This window comes from Macrosteles quadrilineatus, unplaced genomic scaffold (genome assembly GCF_028750875.1).
Source record: "Macrosteles quadrilineatus isolate MER2022 unplaced genomic scaffold, UCM_ALF_1.0 Scaffold_6__1_contigs__length_79288215, whole genome shotgun sequence".
Classification (NCBI taxonomy): Eukaryota; Metazoa; Arthropoda; class Insecta; order Hemiptera; family Cicadellidae; genus Macrosteles; species Macrosteles quadrilineatus.
In genome coordinates, this window is record NW_026542599.1 from 29,036,052 (window position 1) to 29,060,186 (window position 24,135).

At 36.0% G+C, this 24,135-nt stretch overlaps 3 protein-coding genes and 1 long non-coding RNA gene across 4 annotated transcripts in view; 2 read left to right on the plus strand and 2 right to left on the minus strand.

Moving 5' to 3' along the window:
• The window catches only part of LOC128997088 (NBAS subunit of NRZ tethering complex-like), a 57,627-nt gene extending 52,785 nt beyond the window's left edge, over positions 1–4,842 (plus strand). Inside the window, exons 39-42 of the mRNA XM_054422666.1 lie at positions 787–983; positions 1,131–1,245; positions 3,840–3,959; positions 4,566–4,842. Of these exons, the coding sequence (XP_054278641.1) occupies positions 787–983; positions 1,131–1,245; positions 3,840–3,959; positions 4,566–4,760 (627 nt within the window). The 3' untranslated portion in view covers positions 4,761–4,842. The remainder of the gene's footprint in view (positions 1–786; positions 984–1,130; positions 1,246–3,839; positions 3,960–4,565) is intronic.
• An 838-nt stretch (positions 4,843–5,680) lies between these two features.
• LOC128997347 (uncharacterized) lies at positions 5,681–8,346 on the minus strand. The gene is made up of 4 exons (XM_054422984.1): positions 8,161–8,346; positions 7,358–7,583; positions 6,344–6,442; positions 5,681–5,871 (listed from the first exon to the last, which is right to left on the minus strand). Exons 1-4 carry the CDS (start codon positions 8,265–8,267, stop codon positions 5,728–5,730), a joined length of 576 nt encoding a protein of 191 aa, XP_054278959.1. The 5' UTR covers positions 8,268–8,346; the 3' UTR covers positions 5,681–5,727.
• A 1,215-nt stretch (positions 8,347–9,561) lies between these two features.
• On the minus strand, positions 9,562–11,975 carry LOC128997325 (uncharacterized). The gene is made up of 3 exons (XM_054422958.1): positions 11,753–11,975; positions 11,124–11,226; positions 9,562–9,894 (listed from the first exon to the last, which is right to left on the minus strand). The coding sequence occupies exons 1-3, from the start codon at positions 11,839–11,841 to the stop codon at positions 9,604–9,606; spliced, it is 483 nt and encodes a 160-aa protein (XP_054278933.1). The 5' UTR covers positions 11,842–11,975; the 3' UTR covers positions 9,562–9,603.
• Positions 11,976–13,976: 2,001 nt separating this feature from the next.
• Positions 13,977–23,708, plus strand: LOC128997134 (uncharacterized). Its single transcript, XR_008491097.1, has 4 exons — positions 13,977–14,228; positions 21,388–21,480; positions 22,882–22,995; positions 23,444–23,708. It is a non-coding gene; the product is annotated as an uncharacterized LOC128997134 (long non-coding RNA).
• Positions 23,709–24,135: the final 427 nt, after the last annotated feature.

Sequence of the window (24,135 nt, forward strand, 5' to 3'; positions counted from 1 at the left end):
TACTTTTCATTTAGTTAAATTATACCTCTGTATCTCAGTCCTAAATAATTATTTAATTGAAACAATCTTACTTTATGATGACCTTCCGTAGAGCTATATTTTAATATAGGAACTCGTCTGTAAAAAAAATATACAAATGCATAAATATTACTAATATAACTATTCTAAATATAAATTGCAATTACCATTTTCTTTCGTACAATGTGCTTTTTGCAAGTTAACATACTTATAACCTAATTTAACATATTTTAGAATTTGAGGTTAACCAACAGTGGATATTATTTTCCCATATCCATGTTCAATAGTATTTTTAATACAAATTTTAATTTCAGATTTAACTTTCCTAGATTATAATGGATAATAATATTTTGTACTTACAATGTCTACGAGATTTGCCTGCCATGAGATACAGAATTATGAATGAAATCAAACTTTGTGAGGGAAATGAAAAAAAAACAATGTTACCACTACAAACAATTAAAATAAACCAAATTATGCTTCTTACATACTATAACTAAATTTGCTGGATTTTTTTTACCAAACAATACAAGAATCAGTATAATGGATATGATTTATTACTGTAATAAGGATGGGAACGGAAGTCTCTAGATTCCAAAAAATTATTGGTTAAACCAGCCACTTTTAAAATTTAGGACGGATGAACCAACCTCTATTGTTACTCAGTTGGAGGCAGTTTATCCGAGCATCAAATGATCCATAAGTCTACTGTAATTAGTTAGGCCTATTATGAATGAACACTGTTATAATAAAACCTGCTTCCTCCAGAGGCTGGGAGCAACTTACAGCGAGGAGCTGGAAGCACTGAGGCTCAAGACGGAAGCGTTGCTGCGACGACCTGTCGCTCTGTCTCAAGTCTCGGACCAGAACTCGCGATACCTTCTGTTCAAACAAGCGCTGTCGCAAAGCAACAGCTGGGACGACTTGCATACGCTACACCTGCTGTTACTGTCATGGCCACATGTGTGAGTATCATTGGTCAAAACTAGTGTGGTTAGAATGATTCTTCTCTTTCTAAAATTACTCTGTCCTTTCAGATCTATCTCCTGTTTCATGGGAAATGCATTTAATAACTAAACTAGAATAAAATATAATAATGATTTTTATTTCAGGGACACCAGTTGGTCTTTGGAGTTGGTTGAAGCGATGGCTGATTCGGAATCCCCAATATCTGAAATGTACAACACTCTGAAAAAAATATTCAAGAAGAATGAATTTGAAGAAGAGGTATGTTTCCTTGATTTCCTTTAATTTAAAATATTGAAGGCACAAAAGTTATGTTGTTATAGTATTTTCTAAATTATAATAGCCTTATCATTTCTTAGTTTTAGCATCCCTCCAGTTTTAACACAACAGGTTAGTGATTCTCTTAAAGAAAAGATATTTATACGAACAGCAAACTACTTAGGATAGTAAATCAGTAAAGTTATGTGTTATGTTATGTTATTCTTTTCATATTGTAGCGTGCAATTTGTGTATGTTATAAAATATAAAATTTAGTGTATTTATTGTATTTAGGTAAATCGGTAAAAATTCTTACTTGTCCAGATGCCACTACAAATTATCAAGATAGACATTTTAATCAATACTGCAGAACCTTTATTTAGTGTGTGTTTCAGCAACAATATTTTTTATTTGTTTATTTTACCAAGAGAATGGTCCAAACCCTGGGCTTGTCACTATGTTAAGTCAACCTTTTGTTGTGACGGTTACGTGACAGAGTGAAACTGTTGTGTGTTGCTGTAGGAAGTGACTCACCTGGTGGCCAGGTTGGAGAGAGAGCAAGTTGTAGTGACTGTGTGTAGTGAAACTGTTGTGTGTTGCTGTAGGAAGTGACTCACCTGGTGGCCAGGTTGGAGAGAGCGCAAGTCGTAGTGACTGTGTGTAGTGAAACTGTTGTGTGTTGCTGTAGGAAGTGACTCACCTGGTGGCCAGGTTGGAGAGAGCGCAAGTTGTAGTGACTGTGTGTAGTGAAACTGTTGTGTGTTGCTGTAGGAAGTGACTCACCTGGTGGCCAGGTTGGAGAGAGCGCAAGTCGTAGTGACTGTGTGTAGTGAAACTGTTGTGTGTTGCTGTAGGAAGTGACTCACCTAGTGGCCAGGTTGGAGAGAGCGCAAGTCGTAGTGACTGTGTGTAGTGAAACTGTTGTGTGTTGCTGTAGGAAGTGACTCACCTGGTGGCCAGGTTGGAGAGAGCGCAAGTCGTAGTGACTGTGTGTAGTGAAACTGTTGTGTGTTGCTGTAGGAAGTGACTCACCTGGTGGCCAGGTTGGAGAGAGAGCAAGTTGTAGTGACTGTGTGTAGTGAAACTATTGTGTGTTGCTGTAGGAAGTGACTCACCTGGTGGCCAGGTTGGAGAGAGAGCAAGTTGTAGTGACTGTGTGTAGTGAAACTATTGTGTGTTGCTGTAGGAAGTGACTCACCTGGTGGCCAGGTTGGAGAGAGCGCAAGTCGTTGTGACTGTGTGTAGTGAAACTGTTGTGTGTTGCTGTAGGAAGTGACTCACCTGGTGGCCAGGTTGGAGAGAGCGCAAGGCGTAGTGAGTGTGTGTAGTGAAACTGTTGTGTGTTGCTGTAGGAAGTGACTCACCTGGTGGCCAGGTTGGAGAGAGAGCAAGTTGTAGTGACTGTGTGTAGTGAAACTATTGTGTGTTGCTGTAGGAAGTGACTCACCTGGTGGCCAGGTTGGAGAGAGCGCAAGTTGTAGTGACTGTGTGTAGTGAAACTGTTGTGTGTTGCTGTAGGAAGTGACTCACCTGGTGGTCAGGTTGGAGAGAGCGCAAGTTGTAGTGACTGTGTGTAGTGAAACTGTTTTGTGTTGCTGTAGGAAGTGACTCACCTGGTGGCCAGGTTGGAGAGAGAGCAAGTTGTAGTGACTGTGTGTAGTGAAACTGTTGTGTGTTGCTGTAGGAAGTGACTCACCTGGTGGCCAGGTTGGAGAGAGAGCAAGTTGTAGTGACTGTGTGTAGTGAAACTATTGTGTGTTGCTGTAGGAAGTGACTCACCTGGTGGCCAGGTTGGAGAGAGAGCAAGTTGTAGTGACTGTGTGTAGTGAAACTATTGTGTGTTGCTGTAGGAAGTGACTCACCTGGTGGCCAGGTTGGAGAGAGCGCAAGTCGTTGTGACTGTGTGTAGTGAAACTGTTGTGTGTTGCTGTAGGAAGTGACTCACCTGGTGGCCAGGTTGGAGAGAGCGCAAGGCGTAGTGAGTGTGTGTAGTGAAACTGTTGTGTGTTGCTGTAGGAAGTGACTCACCTGGTGGCCAGGTTGGAGAGAGAGCAAGTTGTAGTGACTGTGTGTAGTGAAACTATTGTGTGTTGCTGTAGGAAGTGACTCACCTGGTGGCCAGGTTGGAGAGAGCGCAAGTTGTAGTGACTGTGTGTAGTGAAACTGTTGTGTGTTGCTGTAGGAAGTGACTCACCTGGTGGTCAGGTTGGAGAGAGCGCAAGTTGTAGTGACTGTGTGTAGTGAAACTGTTTTGTGTTGCTGTAGGAAGTGACTCACCTGGTGGCCAGGTTGGAGAGAGAGCAAGTTGTAGTGACTGTGTGTAGTGAAACTGTTGTGTGTTGCTGTAGGAAGTGACTCACCTGGTGGCCAGGTTGGAGAGAGAGCAAGTTGTAGTGACTGTGTGTAGTGAAACTGTTTTGTGTTGCTGTAGGAAGTGACTCACCTGGTGGCCAGGTTGGAGAGAGCGCAAGTCGTAGTGACTGTGTGTAGTGAAACTGTTGTGTGTTGCTGTAGGAAGTGACTCACCTGGTGGCCAGGTTGGAGAGAGCGCAAGTCGTAGTGACTGTGTGTAGTGAAACTGTTGTGTGTTGCTGTAGGAAGTGACTCACCTGGTGGCCAGGTTGGAGAGAGCGCAAGTTGTAGTGACCGTTTGTCTCCTGACAGAGTTCGCGCGACTCCACGACCACGCTGTGCTGATCCTTAGGAGTGTCACGAATGTAAGTGGTAGTAATTAGTAATGTGAATGCTGAATCTCGTATCCACTGCATCAGGAAAGATTTGAGTTTCAGATCCGACCGGATATTTGAGAATTGATCATCAAATCCTATCTATCTAGGTACATCTGCTTTTTGTTCTTGCTTCCCATGCCATGTGTGTGTTTGGTAAACGAAATACATATGGGGTCTTTATTTTTAATACAAATTTAATTAGTATTAAAATACATTGTCTTTCGTTTCTGTATTTTTTTTGTAAGGTTGTTATTGATAATATTTTTTTTTGTGGTACACTACTCTCAATATAATTGTGAATGTAGTAAATTATCTTGATGTCCCTGTGATCATAAGTGATGACCACAGAGGCTGCGAGGTCATTGTAGATGATTGATTAGTTGCTGCAATTCTGGCGTAAACAGTTGTTTACAAAGTTTTAATAATTCATTTACAAAAATTAAATAATAGTGGGATTTAAATTTTTACTGTATATTATTTAATATCTATTACATAAAAAAAGACGTACTTATATTTGAGCTAAAAATACCTGAATTTTATCATCAATGTTGAATTTACTGCTAGATTCAGTGGTCACTAAATATATGTTTGCAGGACATAGATTTACCAGAAGACCTTGTGAGACGTATTGTAGAGGTAGAAGTTGTTGCGAGACTTCACAACTCACCGATATTCTCCAAACTTATGGAGTCTCTACGAGAGTTGGATACAGAGGTACAACAACATGCAGCAAATCAGCTGAGAACATTGAGACTGACTGCGGAAGCTGGTTCTCTTCTAACTACCTAGCTACTGGGTCATCTCTCTGCCTTATTTGTTATTGTTTTATAAATATTTATCCCTACATAAAGGTTATTTATTGAAAGTTGAATTCTGAAGTTGTTTATTGCTTATTATCACCATCATCAAGCGCCTGTGTCACGATTTAGACCATGCTGTTTGAATACAGTCTAGCTGGAGGTTAAAAAGTTCTCCGTGATAATCTTACGGTCTAAAACCCATTGCAGTCACAAGGCTGGCCACTTTTGTGTGTAAACTACCTACCTCTCTCTTAAAAAAAGGTAGTTGTATTGTAGTTCTCGTTCTCATCTTAGTGCAACAATTAAAAATATATCAGTACAATTCATTGTACTGAACCAACTCAACTATGCTCTGCTACTCTCCATGCACATGTGGACAGGCACATGCAAGGCTTAAAGAAATTGCCAACCTCTTTGATCGAAAATAAACGGTTTCTGCAATCTGACTCATAATATCTTCCTTTAGCTTGTCAACATCCCTTATTCAATGGGAGTAACTATAATATTTGTGGGGAAATTCACAAAAGTTACAACAACTTTTGAATTGTAATTTTTGTCAGCATTGGTGGATGTACAATTTTTTGTAGGGTTGAAAGGACCACAACGTGCTAAATTTATATAAAAATCGCTGAAACCATAAAAATCCATTTTTTTGTTATTTTATAGGTTTTACAGAAAAATTACAATCAAATTAAAAATTTCCAAAATACCTGAAGATACCATTGATTAGTAGCCACACACAAAATTACACCAAAATCAGACTGCAGGTGTTAAAAATACTATAGCTCTGTACACATACACACACACACAAGCATACACACATATAGACACCACTTCGGAAACTTTCACAAAAACAATACTTTCTCCAAAAACTATCTATATGGGGATAAAGTATAAAAGGAAACAAAACACAGAACAAGGTTTATATTTACACTTGACAATGTAATTGTTAAGGGTCAATACAAGTTGTAGTTGTGGTATTGGTTGGACTGCATGTTGGGTATCCTAACTCCGGTGTGAGGTGAGAATGTGCTGGCATCACACGCTGGTGGTCGCGAGATACATTCGTAAGTCCCACACTCAGACCTCGGACAATCGTCCTGCGATGACAAACAGAACAAAACATAGTTGTATGAAATTCACAAACCTTAAGTCTTTTAAAATACTAAAATGTAACTAACATTGAACATATTTTTAAATCACACAAGCTTTGTTCTCAAAAAGAATTTTTGTTTTTAATATTCACCCCTAAAAATAATAAATCAAGACTTGCGTCTAGGTGAGCAGATTTGCAAATGGACTTTAAAAAATTAATATTTGATTCAAGTCGTAACACTCTGTACAAAAAACATACCTGTTTGTAAATTTTTCTTATTTCCAATTTCAAGTTTAGAAGCCAAGATGTATTTGCTTATCCACTAAAAGCAAACCCATCTGTTTTGTTCGGTTTTAACAGACAGGAATAAACTATACCTAGTTTGTCTTCTTAAAACATGAAATGTTACAGATAAGCAGTGATGTAAAGTTTCAAACTGGTTATCTTAGTTTTGTTGTTACGGTAAACCACAATACCTGTAAGCCATTCCTCTTGTAGCAGTCGCACCCGATGTGGAAGAAGCCACCTCGCAGTTCTTGTGATCGATCTCGGGGCTTGAACCAGGGAGGACTTGGCTGCATGTAAGTCATTATTGAATTAGAATTATTGCTTTGTTGAATTTTAAAACTATCATTTGGTAAGAATCGGTTGAGGGGTAGGTCTAGGTTGAGAATAGGTTGGGCTAGGAGAGCTAGGACATCAGTCACTACAAGGTGTCATCTTTCCAGTCAAGAAACAGCACTTTGGTTTGTGGCTATATGATGGTCTGAACCTGGACCCAGCTGTCCCTGATCATTGGGTTTCAAATTATCCTGGCCAAAGAACGAGATGATTAGTCTGTAACCAAGCTGTCATCTGATTCAACACCCATTCTCAATCATTGTTTTAAATACATACAGTACTTAAACTTACTTCCTAATTAAAACATTTTCCTCAGCTAAGAAGTTTCAGATTGCTATAAAAATTTTTTACATCTGGCAAAGTATGCAGTTTATACTCGTTGGACGTTGTCTTTGTACTATTGTAAAAAAAATTATGAAGAATTTTTGTCAAAAAATTCCATCCATCAATCTAACACTGAACACAGAAGTGATCAGAACTGCTTTTTAAATGTTGCCTTGGTACATTGGATACGTAGCTTCGGTTGACATGCTGGGACCCTAAGTTTGCATCTCCTACAATACAGTACCTACCTGGGAAAATTTACATGACCTTCCAGAATTATTTAAAGTTATAATAAATAATTTCAACTTAATAAAAACAACTGAAATACCATCCCATATTAATGCATCCTTCCTCCCTAAATGGTCTTCTGAATTAATACGTCAGGTATTATGTAGGCTATTGATTTTGAAAAAATAATTTAGCATATGTTTTAGTATTTATTTTGATGTTTCATATGTTTATATTATTTGAATAGTAACAGACAAATAAACATTTCATTTGAACGTTGATGCTACTGCACTTGTAGTGATGATTTTGTCACTCACATATCTGTCAAACTCCTCCTCAGGATGGACCTTTGTCGTGTCCGTGACCTCTCGACCATCCATGGTCACCTTAGGCTGCTGTGTCGCCCCTCGCCCTCGTCTGTTGGGGTTGACTCCGGGGGGCACTTGGGACATCCTGGGTGGGAACACCCCCAGGCAGGGGTTGGCTTCTTCTTGCTTAACCCTACGTTTGAATGGGGAGTCCCGACAACACTCATCACAGCATCTGGAAACATTTAGCCAAAGTTGGTAGACAAGTATGTGTTGGCTCAGAAGGATGGACAATTGTAAAATAGTTTATCGAAGTTGATACAAAGCCATATGAAAATCTTCTGAAAAAGTCCACTTACAGTAAACCCTCATACTTTGTATAGTTTAGACCAAAGATGAATGATTTTAAATTCCTTATTGCTGGATTACCTACTCATTACAAACCCCAATGTATAAGGACCCCCCCCCCCCCCCCCAATGTATAAGGAGCCCGGATGTATAAGGCTCTGGGCTGTATTTAGATGTTTAGCCCTTCTAAGAGCTTTGGCCAAAGGTGTGTGTTTTCTTGTAATTTATATTCATTATGGCTGTTAGACTCTTTGGTGACTACATTTTCTGCCAAGTTTGATCTGCAGGTGCAAAACCAATGGAAATATGGGGCTGATCTGGGCCCAGTCTCAAACTGTCAAAAGGTGCTTGAAACTTTCTCATCATCAAACTTAGTACAATGTGACTTCTCTAAGTATTCTGTTACCCATCAATTTACAAGATGTTCATATCCTACTCATGTTGAAAACTACCTACTATCTTACCCTTTGTCTAGTTCATTGGCAAGTTGTTTCAGTGTTCCCAAAAGATGTTTTCGACTTTCCACACATACCGAGGGTGCCTTCTGACCGCAGTATTCAATGTTTGACATGTTTGTGTCAGTGTGGGTTATGAACAAAAATTTAGAATGAAATTTGTAAGAATGTTGTGTTGAGATGTGATGAAGTGTTGTTTGTTGCTACATGGAAATAATGTTTGGTGTTTACATAATGTCAGCTGTAAATTAATTTAATAACAAACTAATAAGTTTGAGTGCACTTAAACCATATGAGTTGATTACATATTATTTAAAATAACTTTTCTACTATTTTTATTCCTTTGATTTTAAAACGCTTTTATATATTTCATATTCAAATTGAAAGATTTTACTATAAACTAACTGCCGTCATGCTACTGTATATATTAAAATGATGTACCATTTTGTTTCATTTAAACTTGTTATGGATTCAAACAAGATTTACTGATAGGGAATTGCTCTATTTGCTAAGTTCATAGAAAGAGGTTATTGATATTTGATTTTGCCCATTCATACCTAATGATGGTGGCTTGGAATAGTTCCAGAAGCTATAATCCAATTATGTGGTCACCTCCAAATAAAATAATATAGATAAATTTGCCGTACAATGTTACTGCAGCCACCCAGGGATGGACTTGAATATATTTTACCACAAAGCATGTTACTCTGAGTGAGAGCCGCACCTTCCACCAATTTAGGTTGTCCATAGGCAGAGCAGTAGATTTGGCGAGAAAAGGTTACCGCCTCTTCTTTGATATCAATGCCAGCCGTTGCTAATTCGCCATTCTTGGTTGCCGCGCCTTAAAATTATCTGATGCAGTTGCGCGTAGCCGTAACCTTCATTGTGTCAAGCTGTAAGCCCCTAGACGAAAATCAAACGAATTCTGTGTATTGTGTTGTTTCCACCCAATAGTTTCTAGTTTGTCATAGATGTATTAACTTCGCTGTTAGGATCTGAAATCTTAGATGCTTCAATTTGTATCCATCATGAAGTTTCATGTACTCATAGTTGATACAGTTTGGGGTTTTAACAAACCTTCCCTTCTGAACACTTATATTTGGATAATTGAAAATTGTGAACTAAAAAAAAATATGCCTTGACAAGTTTGTTTAATTTTGTTCTTTTGTGGTGATGTTTTTGTTTTTTGGAACAAAAGGGTTCACTTTGAAACTGGTTTTGGCTTAGGGTAACAGGTTGGAGATTCCAATAGCCAAAGACTAATTAATTTAATTAGAGGCTTCTTTTGTGAGGAAGAGTCTGACCCCTTTGGTTCCTAAGGCAAAACAACCCTCTTCAGAGTTGGGAACCAAATAGTACCAAAACTCATGCACAGATTCATCAATTACTATGTAAATTAAAGAAAACATAGTACTTTTAGTTACTTTATTATGTCCTTTACCATGTCTCTGATCATTTTGACCTGGCTATAAAACAGCACTTGGCTTTTTCCGGGTCGCTGGGAATATGAAATCCCTCCCGCTGGGACTGGGCTGTATGGTCGTGGCCAGGCCAGCAGCCATTACTGTGGTCGGGCTGGTGCCAGATGTATTGACCTGGTGGCTCTTGCACATTTGTTTGAGCACCGCCTACGCTCTTTTCCTGATTCCGAGCTCCTTCTGTCCCCGGATAGTTAGGGATTCTGGATACTTTGAACTTCAATGATTCCTGACAGCAACCGGGTTGACAACAGCATTCTGAACCCTAGGAATAGTAAATCATTTTTGAACATGTTTAAATATGGTATAGCACATTAAAAATAACTACGATCTCTACGCGAACGCTAGATATTGATTTGAGTCGGTTGTGGTGCTAATGATTCTGGATTATCTCAGCAAAAATCGTTTTGGATATAAGAAGATCCTCGAACCTTCTAACCTAACCTCATTTACATCACCTTCATTTGTATAAAGTAAATTTTAATAGCGGCAGCCATCTTCAAAAAATGTCCTTTGACTCCTCCCTCAAATCGATAACAGCTATGAGCTGTTGCCTTCAAGGCAAATAAATATACTCTTATGTTGAAAATCATAAATCCAGTATACTACCGGTATGAGTATAATGATACGGTAATGTACGATACTACTCCACTTTATGTTCTAATTTATCAATATTTAGTATGACTAGGTATGACTACTATGAGGTTTGAAGCAGATGTCCTGTCATGCTATGCATGGGACAAGTTCGTGTTCCCCTAGATAAGGAAAAAGGTTCACTTGAGATACGTGACTATTGACTTACACTAAGTCATCATTGTTATTGTAACTTGGCGGTGTTTTGTTATACAAACATTTCCTATATAACTTTGTATTGTGTTCCTTAAATAATACATTTTCTATGATGACTTTGATATTGTGTACTAGGCCTAATACAATAATTAAAAATGACTTGTGGAAAATGGCATATTTTTTTAAATTTAACTCAATGTATTGGTCAATTTTTAATTTTTTATGATTTATATGGGGTTCCAAACTGCTGTCAAGGCAAAAGGTAAAGAGGATCTTCAAATTATTTTACAAATTAAATGTACATGTGCAATCAAAGACTTTTACGATGATGTTCGTTTTCTAAATAAATAAATAATAAACTTACGTAGGTAGACGGTACCTTGACATTTAGTTAAAATAAATTTTCTGTTGAAATGGCGTATTAGGTACCTACAGTATATTTCTTTGAGATGGAAGCTAAAAAAAGACACAATTCCTATAAGCGATATCTGCTATACTCCGTTCACAAAATTTAAGCGGGAAGGTTCCTCCGTTCCTCCACCTTTGAGGTAAATATTTTAACGTTAACAAACAATTATTCAAACCGACAATCAGCTGCAATACACATTAAGCAAAAAAGTAGTGGCGGAACTTCCCCTCAAACCACCAAAATTTTGTGAACAGACTATAGTAGTCACGCTCTCTTTTAATCCATAGTAAACTTACATTTTTCAAATTATTATTTCCAACTTTCTTTTGCCGTGGTTCAAAAGGATTGCCATTTTCTCTGGCAAATCGACCAGCTCCTTGATCACAGTCTGATTTTAATCTGAAAATAAGATTGATAAATATTTTTGGCAAATTATATTTGCTAACGTTGCCATTCTGTGGATTGTTGCAATGCTAAAAGCTAAAATCAATTAATTGGAATTTCATTTTCAAAGAGCTGGTTAGCCTCCGGGTTACTGCGGGTATGGTTTACAATACCTGCATCTAGTTATCATTTGTTGCTGTTTTGACAACTAGTTTTGGTTCTTCTGAACCTTCATCAGGCCTTAGTCATTGTCCCTTCGTGTGTTTGTTTTTGTAAATATGTCTATTCTAGTTGTCTTGCCTTGTAAAAAATGTTTTATTTATTGAACTCTAAACTCCTTCAGTCGCAGTGATAAGTGATTTTATTCTTGATACCTTGAGGCTTGAAGATGGTTCAGGTTCAGAAGAATTTAAACTAGTTGCCAAAACAGCAACAAAGGGTTAGTATATACTATATAAGGAGGTAAACCATTGGAATTGTAAAATTTAGTCATGTGGACGAGTTGAATAATTTGAATTGAATTACACATACAAAAACTTACGATCGGTCGAGATCTTTTACAACATCATGTAGCCTACAGACAAACTCTTGCCTCCTGCATTGTGGTTCTGATTTACCCGCCTTTTTCATGTTTGTTTTTGAAAAGATAATCAAATTGAATTTATAATTTTTGATTATTTTATGAATAAATACTTAAAATTTAACTTGCAAAATTGATCTTGAATCTTGAAATAAATATTTACATGGTTACATTGTTATTGGCAGTATGATTTGCCATATGGTAGAATTTTGGTAAATATACACATTTGAATTTTTATACAAAATTAGAGAAAAAGTCAATGTTATTTACTACACTGAATATTCCAAGTTTATACTCATAATTCACTTAATTATATATTTTGTTTTTTTTTCTTTTAGCAATGCCTGTATTATTTAAGTTTTTTCTCCTTTTTATTTTATGTAATCATGCCATTAACACCATCCTTGTATCCTACTATGCATAAATTAATAAATATGTTTTCAATTGAAATGAATATACCTTATGGATCATCTGAAGACTTTAAAGATATGCCCAGAGCTCGGTTTGTATACAGCTCGTGAATTTTATATATTTGTTGTTATTTTACCAAAAGCAAAAAGCAAAAATTGTTTATTTGAGAACCCCCTTTTCTTTGTTTGCTCTCCTGTATTATTTATTACTAAAAGCACTAAATTTCAATCTATGGCAAAAAGCTGTTGTAAAAATTTTAAACCGGTTAAAACCGGATGTATCCCTACAAATGCCCTGGAGATATTTTGTTCCTTAGGTCAAGACCATACAAAACCATCATATAAGCATGGGTCTAAAATGCCTGGTTTTCTGTCTGTATACAATAATACACCGTTTTTATAAACCTACAATTTTTTACTTCAAACCTAATAAATGTGTAGATAGAAACAATCTTTATACGGTACAAAGTATGAAATTTGTATTCACCTTTTTTAAATCCTAAATACTTATCACCCAGCATTTTCCATATTCAAATTCAGAAAAAGTGTCAGAAAGTTTCAATCAATTATCAATCATTGAGATGGGGACTCCTATGTGCTTTTTTACCCCAAATATATGAACGAAGCATGAGTGTATAATGTATAATGTTGTGAAATGATCTGTGTAGCTTTGTTACTAAGATCAGCTGTTTCATTAGTCAGGATCATTTATTTATTTACAGTCCAATAACAACAAAATTCTTTGATTTTCCCCCGACCCCAATCTTATCATTTGAATCAATCTGGGCTTAAACTTGCAAAATATAACATGCTTCAATTTAAAAAATTTTTTAAATGGTTCCTAATAAATTATTTGAATAAAAACAAAATATTCCCTGTATAAGGAAACTATGAAAATAGAGAGACTGCATCAAGGTCGTGAGAATCACAGCTGTGGTGAAGGTGTCGTGTTGGAGAGAAGGAAACTTTTGCATGTCTGTCTATCAAACTGCAAGTGCTACCAACTGTCCATCAAGACAGAAAGTGCTGCCAACTGACAAACAGCATACTACTTAAAGCGACGAATATACACGCAATACCTTGCATACTTCAACAGTGCAGTGCATGCATCTTCAAGTTAAAAAGATATCGGTCAAGTTTCATAACTGGGAACTGCCATTATGCAAACTTTAGACTATTCACTAGGCATAAATTTTTTATTTTTTACTATTTTTATGGAGAAGAAAGTTTTTGGAGTACATTTTGATGGCAATACAATTCCATTATCTTGTTTTCATAAACTTTATGTTGATTGAACAATGTTAAATGATATTTTTCTGTCATTATTTTGACATCAGCCAGAAAGTAAAATAGATTATTTACCATGGGAAATTTGCTACAATTTGTACAATTTTATGAAATATACTGTAGACAGTGTAGTCGTCAAATGTTGGCCACACTGAACATTATTTTGACGTAAATTTCCCATAATATTGTTTTCTTATAAGTTAATTAATTGTTGTCTTGAGAAAAATAATGATAAAATTTAAGTAAAACGTACATAACTCAAATAAAACTTATGTAATATTGAAGATCAAAATAGAGTAAACTTTACATCAATCTGATATAAAATTAATAATATATTTATATGCATTTGCTTAGAGTAAGTTCAAGTTTGTTGGACTGCAAATTGGATCCGTCCAAGCTAATCTTCTGTGTCATTTAAACTGTTATTAATGTGAGTAAAAACAATTACCATAAATAAATATGTTGCAACCAGCTAGTTACCACTTAGCTCCAATATACAATCATAACACAAGCTTCACCTAGCAAAAACACTAAACATGAAATAAATAAATTACACTACAATTTTACTAACAACACCCGATTTAAAATAATTAAAATTCAAGTTTGATATACTGGTGCAATTTGTGGTAGATACTGGTAATTTATCAGTGATTAATTATTATTTAAAACAACATAAAAATCCATACCTTACATTTGATTTTGCTGTGACGATTTTGGCAGAACCAGGAGAGCTAAATAAGGTAGGTACCTAAGTGGTAGTGTCCTTATACATTTATTCCTAAAGATTGTGTTTCTAATTTGAATGAATTTATTATGAGTAAGTATTAAAGTAAATAATTGAGGAATAAGTATAGCTGTTGACTTTAATCAGTAATATTGTGAGAATTCACTTCCTACAACAAGAAACTTCAATTTATTAACTCTGGTATTTTAGTTTATCGAAACACGACGGAGAAGATACAACAGAATTTAAGGTAACTATTTGATATCAAATTATATTTAACCTACTGATAACTACATTAAGGTTTGTTATACAAGTTGAATCATGTGAGGTGTCCTCTATTGATTACAGACGGGATCCGTTGGTCCCACAATGAGGAAATGAAAAGTTTTCTCACTAAACAAACCCCTAGGAATAACTTTAAAATATTTTAAATGATTTTTAAACACAGAATGTGCCAAAACCAGAGGTTCATTAGCTCAAATCTCACATTATTGTAAAATACAAACATATGTCATATTATACATTAAAGCTCTTGTTAATACCAACATGTAGGTGTAATCATAATTTGATAATTTTTATCAAATTAATAATAGCAGCTCTTTATGTAAAAAATGTGGTACTATACTGCTATATTTAATATTCTATATTTTTTGAATATTCAGATATCATTAGGCCTACTCCGATTTAAATTTTGCATTCATTATGCGTTACACGATTTAATTGAAATACAATATCATTAAATAAAAAATGTTCCAAAAAATTATTTTTTGAAAATATTTATTTCTTTTTAAACGGTTTTTTATTTGTTTTTAAAAGGTATGACAATTCCAAGCAACTTTTAAATTTAAACTTCATCCCCTGACTCTTTAAGTTTTAGAGTTATTTAAACTAAATAATGGTTTCCACATACAGGGTGTCCTGTAAGTAAACATCCAAATACCAGAAAATGGTTCTATGGTTTAAAATAAAGAGAAAATCAAGCATACCGGTAACACTTTATATTTTGACCCATAGAACCGATCTCCAGAGTTTTGCTGTTCACTTATGGCACACTCTGTATAAAACGCATTTGATTAACACATTATGATTAACACGATTTACGTGATTCACCCTGTGCAAGTTTAAAATCATTATTAATTGAAAGGTGCATCTATGTACCACACTCTGCGGGATCTATAATGGTTCACACCTCACATTGTCAACCATTGACAGTGGGGTGAGGGGGTGGCCTTGATATTCATATCATCCCCTGAATGTGAGACATGCAATATGATTGGAAGGGGTGAAGGCCACCTGTTGAACATGCTACTCAATCCCTTTTTGAGTTTTAGTTTTCTTTTTTTTTTACATTTGCATCTTTCACCAAAATGTTTCTACAACTGTTGTTTACTAATATTATTATTATTTCAAGTTTTTTGAATGTGTTGTACTTGTTTCAACATTATACTAGGTGGCGTTCGCAGAGGCATCCACAAAATTGAGCGGAGTCATTAAGGGTTCATATTATATTGTTTTTGTAATACTGCAGTAAAAACAATCGTATGTAGCAGTAAAAGTAGCATTTTTACTCTTTAGGGAGTAAAAATCGTTTTTAACCTTTATGGAGTAAAAATCAGCAGTTTTCAACTTATTTGTAAATGTCTATTGTAAACTATTGCATGTATCGAAATATGTATCGATTCGTGCTTCGTAATAGTTTTAACCTAAAGTATACAGTCTCTTCCCATAGAATTTTAGAATTGTGGATAAATTAATCCTTTCCCATTCCCACACTCAACACTGCTCACCTTTACTACACTTCCTTCACCACCCCCTACACGTGGACCTGTTTTCCCCTCTTCCCATAGCCTTTAAGGATTGCAGATACATTAATGTAATTGTCAAAGACAGTTCCCACACTCTGCACTGCAAGCCTTACTACTTCATTTGCCATTTCCAACGTCATAGACCTGTTTCCTTCCCTTCTCTTAACATTTAAGTATTAGATACATTTATCTAACTGCCCAAACGGTTCCCTCACTCTGCACTGCCAGCCTTTACTACTTCTTTCACCATTTTCTATGTCGTGGACATGTTTCCATCCCTTCTCATAGCATTTTAGCATTGCAGGTACATTGATGTAACTGCTACAAACGGTTTCCAGTTCCCACACTCACCACTGCTCACCTTACTACTGTACTTCCTTCACCTCTTCTTACGTCGCGGACCTGTTTCCCTCTCTTTCCATAGAATTTTAAGATTGTAGATACCTTAATCTAATCGTCATAAACAGTTCCCACAATCCCGGATAGCTCGCCTTGACTACTTTCTACATTTTAGATTTGTAGATACTACGTCACGGACCTCAAGCTAGTGACGTCATTTGATTATATTTATGATCCATACCGTCTCTGTTCTAATATCTGTGGATTAATGCTATCAGCTATTTCTTTATCTACTGCATTCAAAAGTCAACAGCTGATCATATGTTTTTGTTTATGTGTCAAATACTGCTTCCATAAGGATTACATTGAAACTTTGAGACCCAGTGGGGCGGATTCCTGAGAGATTTTTTTAACGCCATATAGATGTTGGCACTCACCGATATGGTCTTTATCACCATGCAAAATCTGAAAACGATTGATTCAGCCGTCTAGGAGGAGTTTGCGTATTACGAAATGCATAAGAGTCGACGTATAAGAGCTTCGCTCGCTCCGCTCAAAAAAATATTTTCTATTATATTGTGTTTATATAGTTGTTGAATTTAACGTTTCCTTTTATCTGCTGGTATTATTACATATGATACTTAATATTATATTTTATGGTGGTATCGTTGTTGTTACTTTTAAACAATATTTTGGTACCTAGTTAGCTTAAACCGGAGTTCAGTCATGATATTTAATATGACCAAAGAGATTGCTGCAATTTTAAAAGCTGTAGCCTATTTAATCAAAGAAACTTAAATTAAACCTTTTGTTTTACAAAGTCTACTCTGTAACAAAAAGAATTAACAAAGTTATTGTTACGTTCAAAAAAGTTGTAAAATGTTCAGTTTTCCCCCACCTGTAACTTGATCATCTACCGAAAAAACTTGACAGTTCCCTTTTAAAACGTAAAAAATGCCACTGGCGTAGAAACATAAATAAAACCCAACACTCGATCAATAAATTGGTTAGTAGGTGTCTCAGTCGGTAAAAGCCATGGCTTTTGGACCCAGGCAGCGATGTCGTGGGTTTGGATCTATGTATTGCATTAGGTGTACATAATATAAATTAACGCAACCAGTAAAGATATCTATTTTACAAAAGTAGTTCTTGAAAGAAATTTTTAAACAACCCAATTGAACACAGAACAGTGGCGGATCTAGAACAGTCACAAGGGGGGTCTGGTGGGTTCGGAGGTACCCCCCTAAAAATTAGTGTAAACAAGTCTCCAAAATGGCAGTATTATACCATTACTTTGTCCAAAGTTAGTGTGACAAATTATTTTACGCAATGTGTATGCACTACTATGTATTACATGCAGTACAAAATATATATATGTATGCTCAAGGGGCGGCGGTCGCCCCATTCGCCCCCCCCCCCTCTGGATCTGCCACTGACACAGAATCAAAATGTGTCATGGTAATTAACATTATTGTAACCTCAAAAAAAGAATAAAACAATCTATATGCAAATTCACTAAACTAAACTATGTCCTAAAAGAATCCAAATCAGGGTTCAATTCAAAATACCATCCAGACTCAGTTGACAAGTTTACCTTGAAAGTTTACCTCAAAGTTAAACTTTGCTGAATATCCAGAAGATGGAATTGATCCTTTTTTACAAGGAAAGAAAGAGACTCACTCTAGAAACCTTAGCAAGCTCTAGGCAAAACCAGAAACCTAAACTTTACCATGTAAATTGAGGTTATTTAACTACCCTCCACTTAAGAGCCTGACCATGTAACAATTAAAAGAAACGATTAAATAATAAATAACTGAATTACCATCAATTTAGACTTTAAAAATAAAGAAATTATATATGCACTTGTAGAAATTGATGTACCATTGAGAACAAAAGATAAAAACCAGCCACAATGAGTAATAACTTTAGAACTGGAAAAATGGGCAGACAATTAACAAATGTGATTTTCAGAAGATCGCTTTTCCATCCAGGATTCTGAGGATGTGTTTCAGATGACATCTGATCGTGTACTCAGTATCACAGTATTATGGAAGGTGTGGTGATGGTGTAGGGTGTGAGGTAGGTGGTAGGCGTGTTACAGTAGGGGTAGGTCAGTCCACCACCACCCACCACATGAGTTTCATTCCCTCAGTATGGGTTAGTATTTTGCACACTGAATTGCTGCTGCTCTCCTCTCCAGTGTCCATGCCGGGGGTAACAAACCGTAGTTTAAGTTATAACAAGTTGTTGCTGGTTTTTATTCATGCTGAAAAATCTTATGAACTTATTGCTCATTGAGTTTGTATTTTGAAAGGCGTTGATTTAGGATTTCAGCTTGCTAAGTAATATTGTTAGGCATTTTAAATTTGTTTAGTCCTATAAATCAATTCTTCGACTCATAATAATAATACATATACCTACAAGAACACACTTGACAATATTAGAAATATTGTTTTATAGCTGTTTGTGTATTAATGGATTATTACGAATATTAACGATTTTAATACCTTTTGAGTATTAATCGTAAAATGTTTAAAATGAATTAAAACAAGATTGGTTTAGGTATCAGCATTTAAAAAAACTTAAGTAGTATAGTCATTGAGACAATTATTTTTCTTTACTAAATGTCGATCAATGTGTAAATTTCCGGTTTGCAATAAAAGGAAAATAATAAGTTTCCTGTTACTGTTATCTAAGTAGAAAATGTCATATTGAATCCACTTTAAACAGCTCCTAGACCAAATTCCAGAAGTTTGATATTTCACCATAAATTTTTCTTTTAATTTAATACTTTACGCCACACTACATCATTTTGACGAACTTCCCACGCAAGGATTTAGTCCAGAAAACAGCTGTTTGCCGCCAGCTTATTCAAATGGGGTTTCATTGCGTACTACTGTTCTGCAATGAGTTTTGCCGGACACCAATCAGCTGATTGGCTGTTGATTGGCTGATGACCTCTCTCAGAGGTTATGACTAGTGATTTTTAGTCCTTTAGTTGATGGAAATATATAAGGATTTGTACGGATTAAGTAGTATAGCGTAAACTATCGTACGTAACTCGTCCAAAATGTGTGTACCGGACTCAAATGGTAATCCCGTACTCGACTTCGTCTCGCACGGGAACGACCACACTCGTCCGGTAAACACTTATTTTCAGGACTAGTAACGTAATATACTATAACATTTATATATTTCTTTAAAATAAATAGTTAAAAGATAAAGCAATCAAAATAAAAATGACTTCTTAACAGCCTTCAAGTACGAGTGTATGATGTAAGTAAATAAAATATAAAAATAAGTGAATAGGGAAAATAAATAAGTATAAATGCATACTTTTTAATGGATTAATAAATTTAAGTTTATTAAATAATTGTCCATACATTATACTTTTGACTTCAGTATCCAATATTCAATGATTATACCATAGATTGAAGAGCAGACAGCTGCATTAAACTAACACTGACCCACTTAAAAGTCAAAGATAACAGCAGATGACCTTGATTGGGATTTCTGTAATTAATTTGGGAAACCATCAATGCTGTATTTGAAAACTACCCATTACAAAATTCAATTTTTACAAATCGAATGAATTATCTCAACAGGAAATAGTTTCTTTTGCAGGATTTAATGTGATTGAATAAATAACTTCTTGATTTAAATTTTATGTGTTGGTGCTTTTATTTTATATGGATACAAGAGGTTCTACCCGCGAATTCACGGGCGTACAGAAGCCACCATTAAATTATTTTAATCAACTTTGACTTTATATTTCATTTAAAGGGCCCAAGTTCGAGGAATTGTCATCTGAAAGGATGTTAAAAGCAGTCATAGCTTACGTCCTAAGGTGGCCGAGGTGGGTACGGTTGTACCTGAACTCGCCGCTCTCTTTCACGATGTCTTTAATACTTTTCAATGAATGGCGACCTGTTAAAGATCGGTGACAACCTCTTGGAACGAACAACATACATGGTTTGTTAGTCTCATATTCATCGGTGTTTCAAAAACCTTTAATCACTCACTTGTATCAAACAGTTAGAAATAGCTTCACTGTTAATTCACCGTACCTCTTTTAAGGACATAAAAGTAAATAATAAAATAAGTAAACAAAAATGTAAACAAACAAACTATATTGTCAATTGCATTGGTCAGCTGTTGTTCACTAAATTATTCGAATAGCGTTAACTTCAAAACATGCAAGGCGTAGCCCTTTGGAAATCAGCCTGTGGGGTCCATTTCAATACTTTTCGGCCAATCTACACACTCTAAGCTTCATTTTGATATGCCATATGCCTATATTTTTATTTGGTAAATGGCCTTAACCGTTTACATAAAATTTGATTGTATCACTTTAATAATATAATAGATTATAATAGCTTGTGTATTAAGAGCGCAAAGTATGTCATTTCCGCTTGAGAACTGTTAAAGTTGGCCATACATTTCCAGAGCGGCAATAACTGTTTGTTCTCATAATAAACAAGATTTTTCCCTCCACCATAATAATTATTAACTTATCATAACACACAGATTAACTTTTTAGTTGATATAAATGTCATTTAGGTTATGTTTTTTTTTAGGTTATGTTATTTGCTTACCATATGTTAGTGTTTATAGAAACGCCAACAATGAAATTGGCTGATTTAGTGATTTAGGGAGCGGAAATTGTCATTCCCACTCTAGAGAGAAAATGAGCTATTCTGCGTTATGTTTATAGGTGTGGCGTGATATTCCATGCAGTGTGGAAGTAAAAATAGATGTATCAACACGAAGATTTAAACTAACATTAACAAACAAATCACTGGAAAAAATAATTAATTTGACAGCAAAAAATTACAGTGCAGTAACTATCTAACAAATAACTTTTATTAGAAAGCCTCATTAACTGATATCCCAATTTAAATGATATATATGAGTCCAGAACCGATCCTGATGATCCAAGTCAAACCAGCAACTTTCCGATGATCACTGTAAGCAATGGCTACTCAGATGCTTTTATTTATAAAACTCATTCATATCATGTTATTGATACAGATTCCGTACCCGCGCCCGTCTCCAAGTGTGGAGCTGAGAGGCGGACAGATATACAGCGGTTGTCAGTGTGTGAAACGGGACGGACTGCAACACGTGAGTGCCAATGTCTGACGATTAGCAAAAACAGTTTTTAAGGGGACTAAGAGTTTAGTTAGCTAAACTGAGAAGAGTCTAAGGACTAATTGAGCAAAAAAAGGTCCCGTAACATGTGACTATAAAGGTTTAACCATGTGGTATTAAATTATTTTGTTTTATTATTTTTTCATATCAATCTGTCAACAGTTGTTTTAGCTGTAATAGGGTAACATTTATTTCTAACTAGCTGTAACCCGCGGGCTTTGCCCCGTTTAACTTCTTAATTTTCAAGATTATCTCGTTCGCATGGCTCAATCACGTCCTGGTTGAAGTTTGTTCGCTACGCTCACTCACCTTTAGGTTGGAGCTCGTTCGCTGCGCTCACTTGCTTTCAGGTTAGCTCGTTCGCTACGCTAACTCGCCTCCAGGTTGAAGTTCGTTCGCTACGCTCACTCATCTTTTGGTTGCAAATTAGCTGTTGTCATTAATGTAAAAGAAATAATAGTGCTGCACCCTGTTGGTAATTTTTGTAACTTTAATGCTATTGAACATCACAGAACAGAACCAACTTGTTTAATTGAAACAGCTGTTAAGATTCAATAATTTCATTTCTCATAAGGTTAACATGGGAAACTCCAGAGCCACTGGGGCGGAGCCCGAAAGGATTTTTGAAATAAGAATATGCCTATATGTTAATCGGGAATGTGAGCTATCATCATGCCAAATTTCAGCCCAATCCGACCAGTATTTTTCGCGTTCACTTGTCACAAACATACATCCATACATCCATACATCCATTGTGGATGTAGCCTCCGGATTGCCAAATAATATTAAAAAGGTTTAAATACCTGCTATCAAGCAATCCATTTAATTGCAGTTGCAACTAGTTTCGACTCCTATGTGGAGTCATCATCAGGCGGTACAAGGACATCTTCTTTCTTCATATGAAGAGCGTCATATTTAACACGTAAAAATAAATAAACATTTACACACGACACAAAACACGTTACGGACACGAAACATTTACTGATCAGTTACGACAACAGACGACGCTAACCCGACGGAGTTTAAGTCCAGAACTTAACTCTGGACTTAAACTCCGTCGGGTTAGCGTCGTCTGTTGTCGTAACTGATCAGTAAATGTTTCGTGTCCGTAACGTGTTTTGTGTCGTGTGTAAATGTTTATTTATTTTTACGTGTTAAATATGACGCTCTTCATATGAAGAAAGAAGATGTCCTTGTACCGCCTGATGATGACTCCACATAGGAGTCGAAACTAGTTGCAACTGCAATTAAATGGATTGCTTGATAGCAGGTATTTAAACCTTTTTAATATCCATACATCCATCCATCCAAACTTTCTCATTTATAATATTAGTAGGATTCAAACAATTAATCAGCTATCATTTTTCTATCCAGGACTGCCCCAGGACTGGATGTCAGGGTAGGGCTATATGTATGGCTTACCCAGCTCCTCTGTGTGTACCTAGTGGCAATTCTCCTACACCACCATCTAAAACAGGGCAGAAAGAGGTAATAGTTATCTAAATTCTCTTACCACTTAACTAGACAGCAAGACAGCGATGCACTTTGTCTATGTATTTTAAGCGGAAAGTGCACATGCATACAAGAGGTGTAAAACAGAGTGAAATATCCAAGGGCGCTTGCAGGAATTTTCTTAAGGCTGACAAACCAATCTTTTTCCAAGGGTCAGTGTAAAAGACCCTTCTCTAAAACATGTTAGCGTAAAACGCTTCCAAACATTAATCTTGAAGCATAGCAAATTTAAACTTAAGTTTTCCTAGGTGGGGCATGGTCCCGACTGGCTGGAGTGGAAATGGAGATGACCTTAACCATCTAATTGAATAATAGAGCTACAAAAATAATTTTTTGTAGGTATGATGGTTTTATGCACAATTTTAATAAACATATTGGTGTATTGTTGTGTTGTAGATATATAAACTGACAATGTTTTGACCAGGTGTGGGCGAACGGGGGGCAACATCAAGCAGGAGCCGTAAGTAACGCACAAGACAACTATGTCCGCATGGGAAGGCGGGGCTACCGGGAGAACCCCCCCGTGAAGCGACACCCCCGCCTACCCTGCGACGAGCACAGGAATCCCCGACGATAAAGTGGCACACTCCCTACACAATTACTACTCCAGCGCATCTTTTAACAGAAAAATTGTTCTACCCTTAGGTGAAACCAATATTCCTCAAGAACAATAAAAGTTAGAATGTATATTTTGACTATGTTTCATTTAATGTAAAAATGTATACTGGGATTTAAAAAAGGCCTTCTAGTCGACTACAAGAACAAGATACCTATACAGTACGAATTTGCTCCCCCTGAGTTTGGTGTTTGAAGCCTTTTAAATAAATGTTATTTGCATATATGTTTAGGGTGTTTACTTTGTATCAAACAAGTACCTCAAACTAGAAAGTATTGTTTTTTAATGGCAGACTAAAACTGGCTTGTACAGATACAATCCACTCATTACACATTGTTTGCCAAAATAAGTCCAGTTTACTTGGATAATGTGTTTAATTTCTGAAACAGTTTTGAGTAAAGAAGGTGGCTAGAAGTTTTAATTGGATCGACTGTAATAGGTTACGTGCCAGTAGCTAATGGCTAAACTCAAAATTGCCTCATCTCAACTTTACAATCGTA

What these genes read in the sequence shown, in the direction of transcription:
- LOC128997347 (XM_054422984.1), bottom strand. Translation starts at nt 8,267, where the DNA reads ATGTCAAACATTGAATACTGCGGTCAGAAGGCACCCTCGGTATGTGTG. An exon ending in AGGAGGAGTTTGACAGATAT is followed by an intron (nt 6,443 to 7,357) that starts GTGAGTGACAAA and finishes ACTTACATGCAG; the next exon opens with CCAAGTCCTCCCTGGTTCAA. An exon ending in ACAAGAGGAATGGCTTACAG is followed by an intron (nt 5,872 to 6,343) that starts GTATTGTGGTTT and finishes TTGTCATCGCAG; the next exon opens with GACGATTGTCCGAGGTCTGA.
- LOC128997325 (XM_054422958.1), bottom strand. Translation starts at nt 11,841, where the DNA reads ATGAAAAAGGCGGGTAAATCAGAACCACAATGCAGGAGGCAAGAGTTT. An exon ending in GTAAAAGATCTCGACCGATC is followed by an intron (nt 11,227 to 11,752) that starts GTAAGTTTTTGT and finishes TCTTATTTTCAG; the next exon opens with ATTAAAATCAGACTGTGATC. An exon ending in GAAATAATAATTTGAAAAAT is followed by an intron (nt 9,895 to 11,123) that starts GTAAGTTTACTA and finishes TACTATTCCTAG; the next exon opens with GGTTCAGAATGCTGTTGTCA.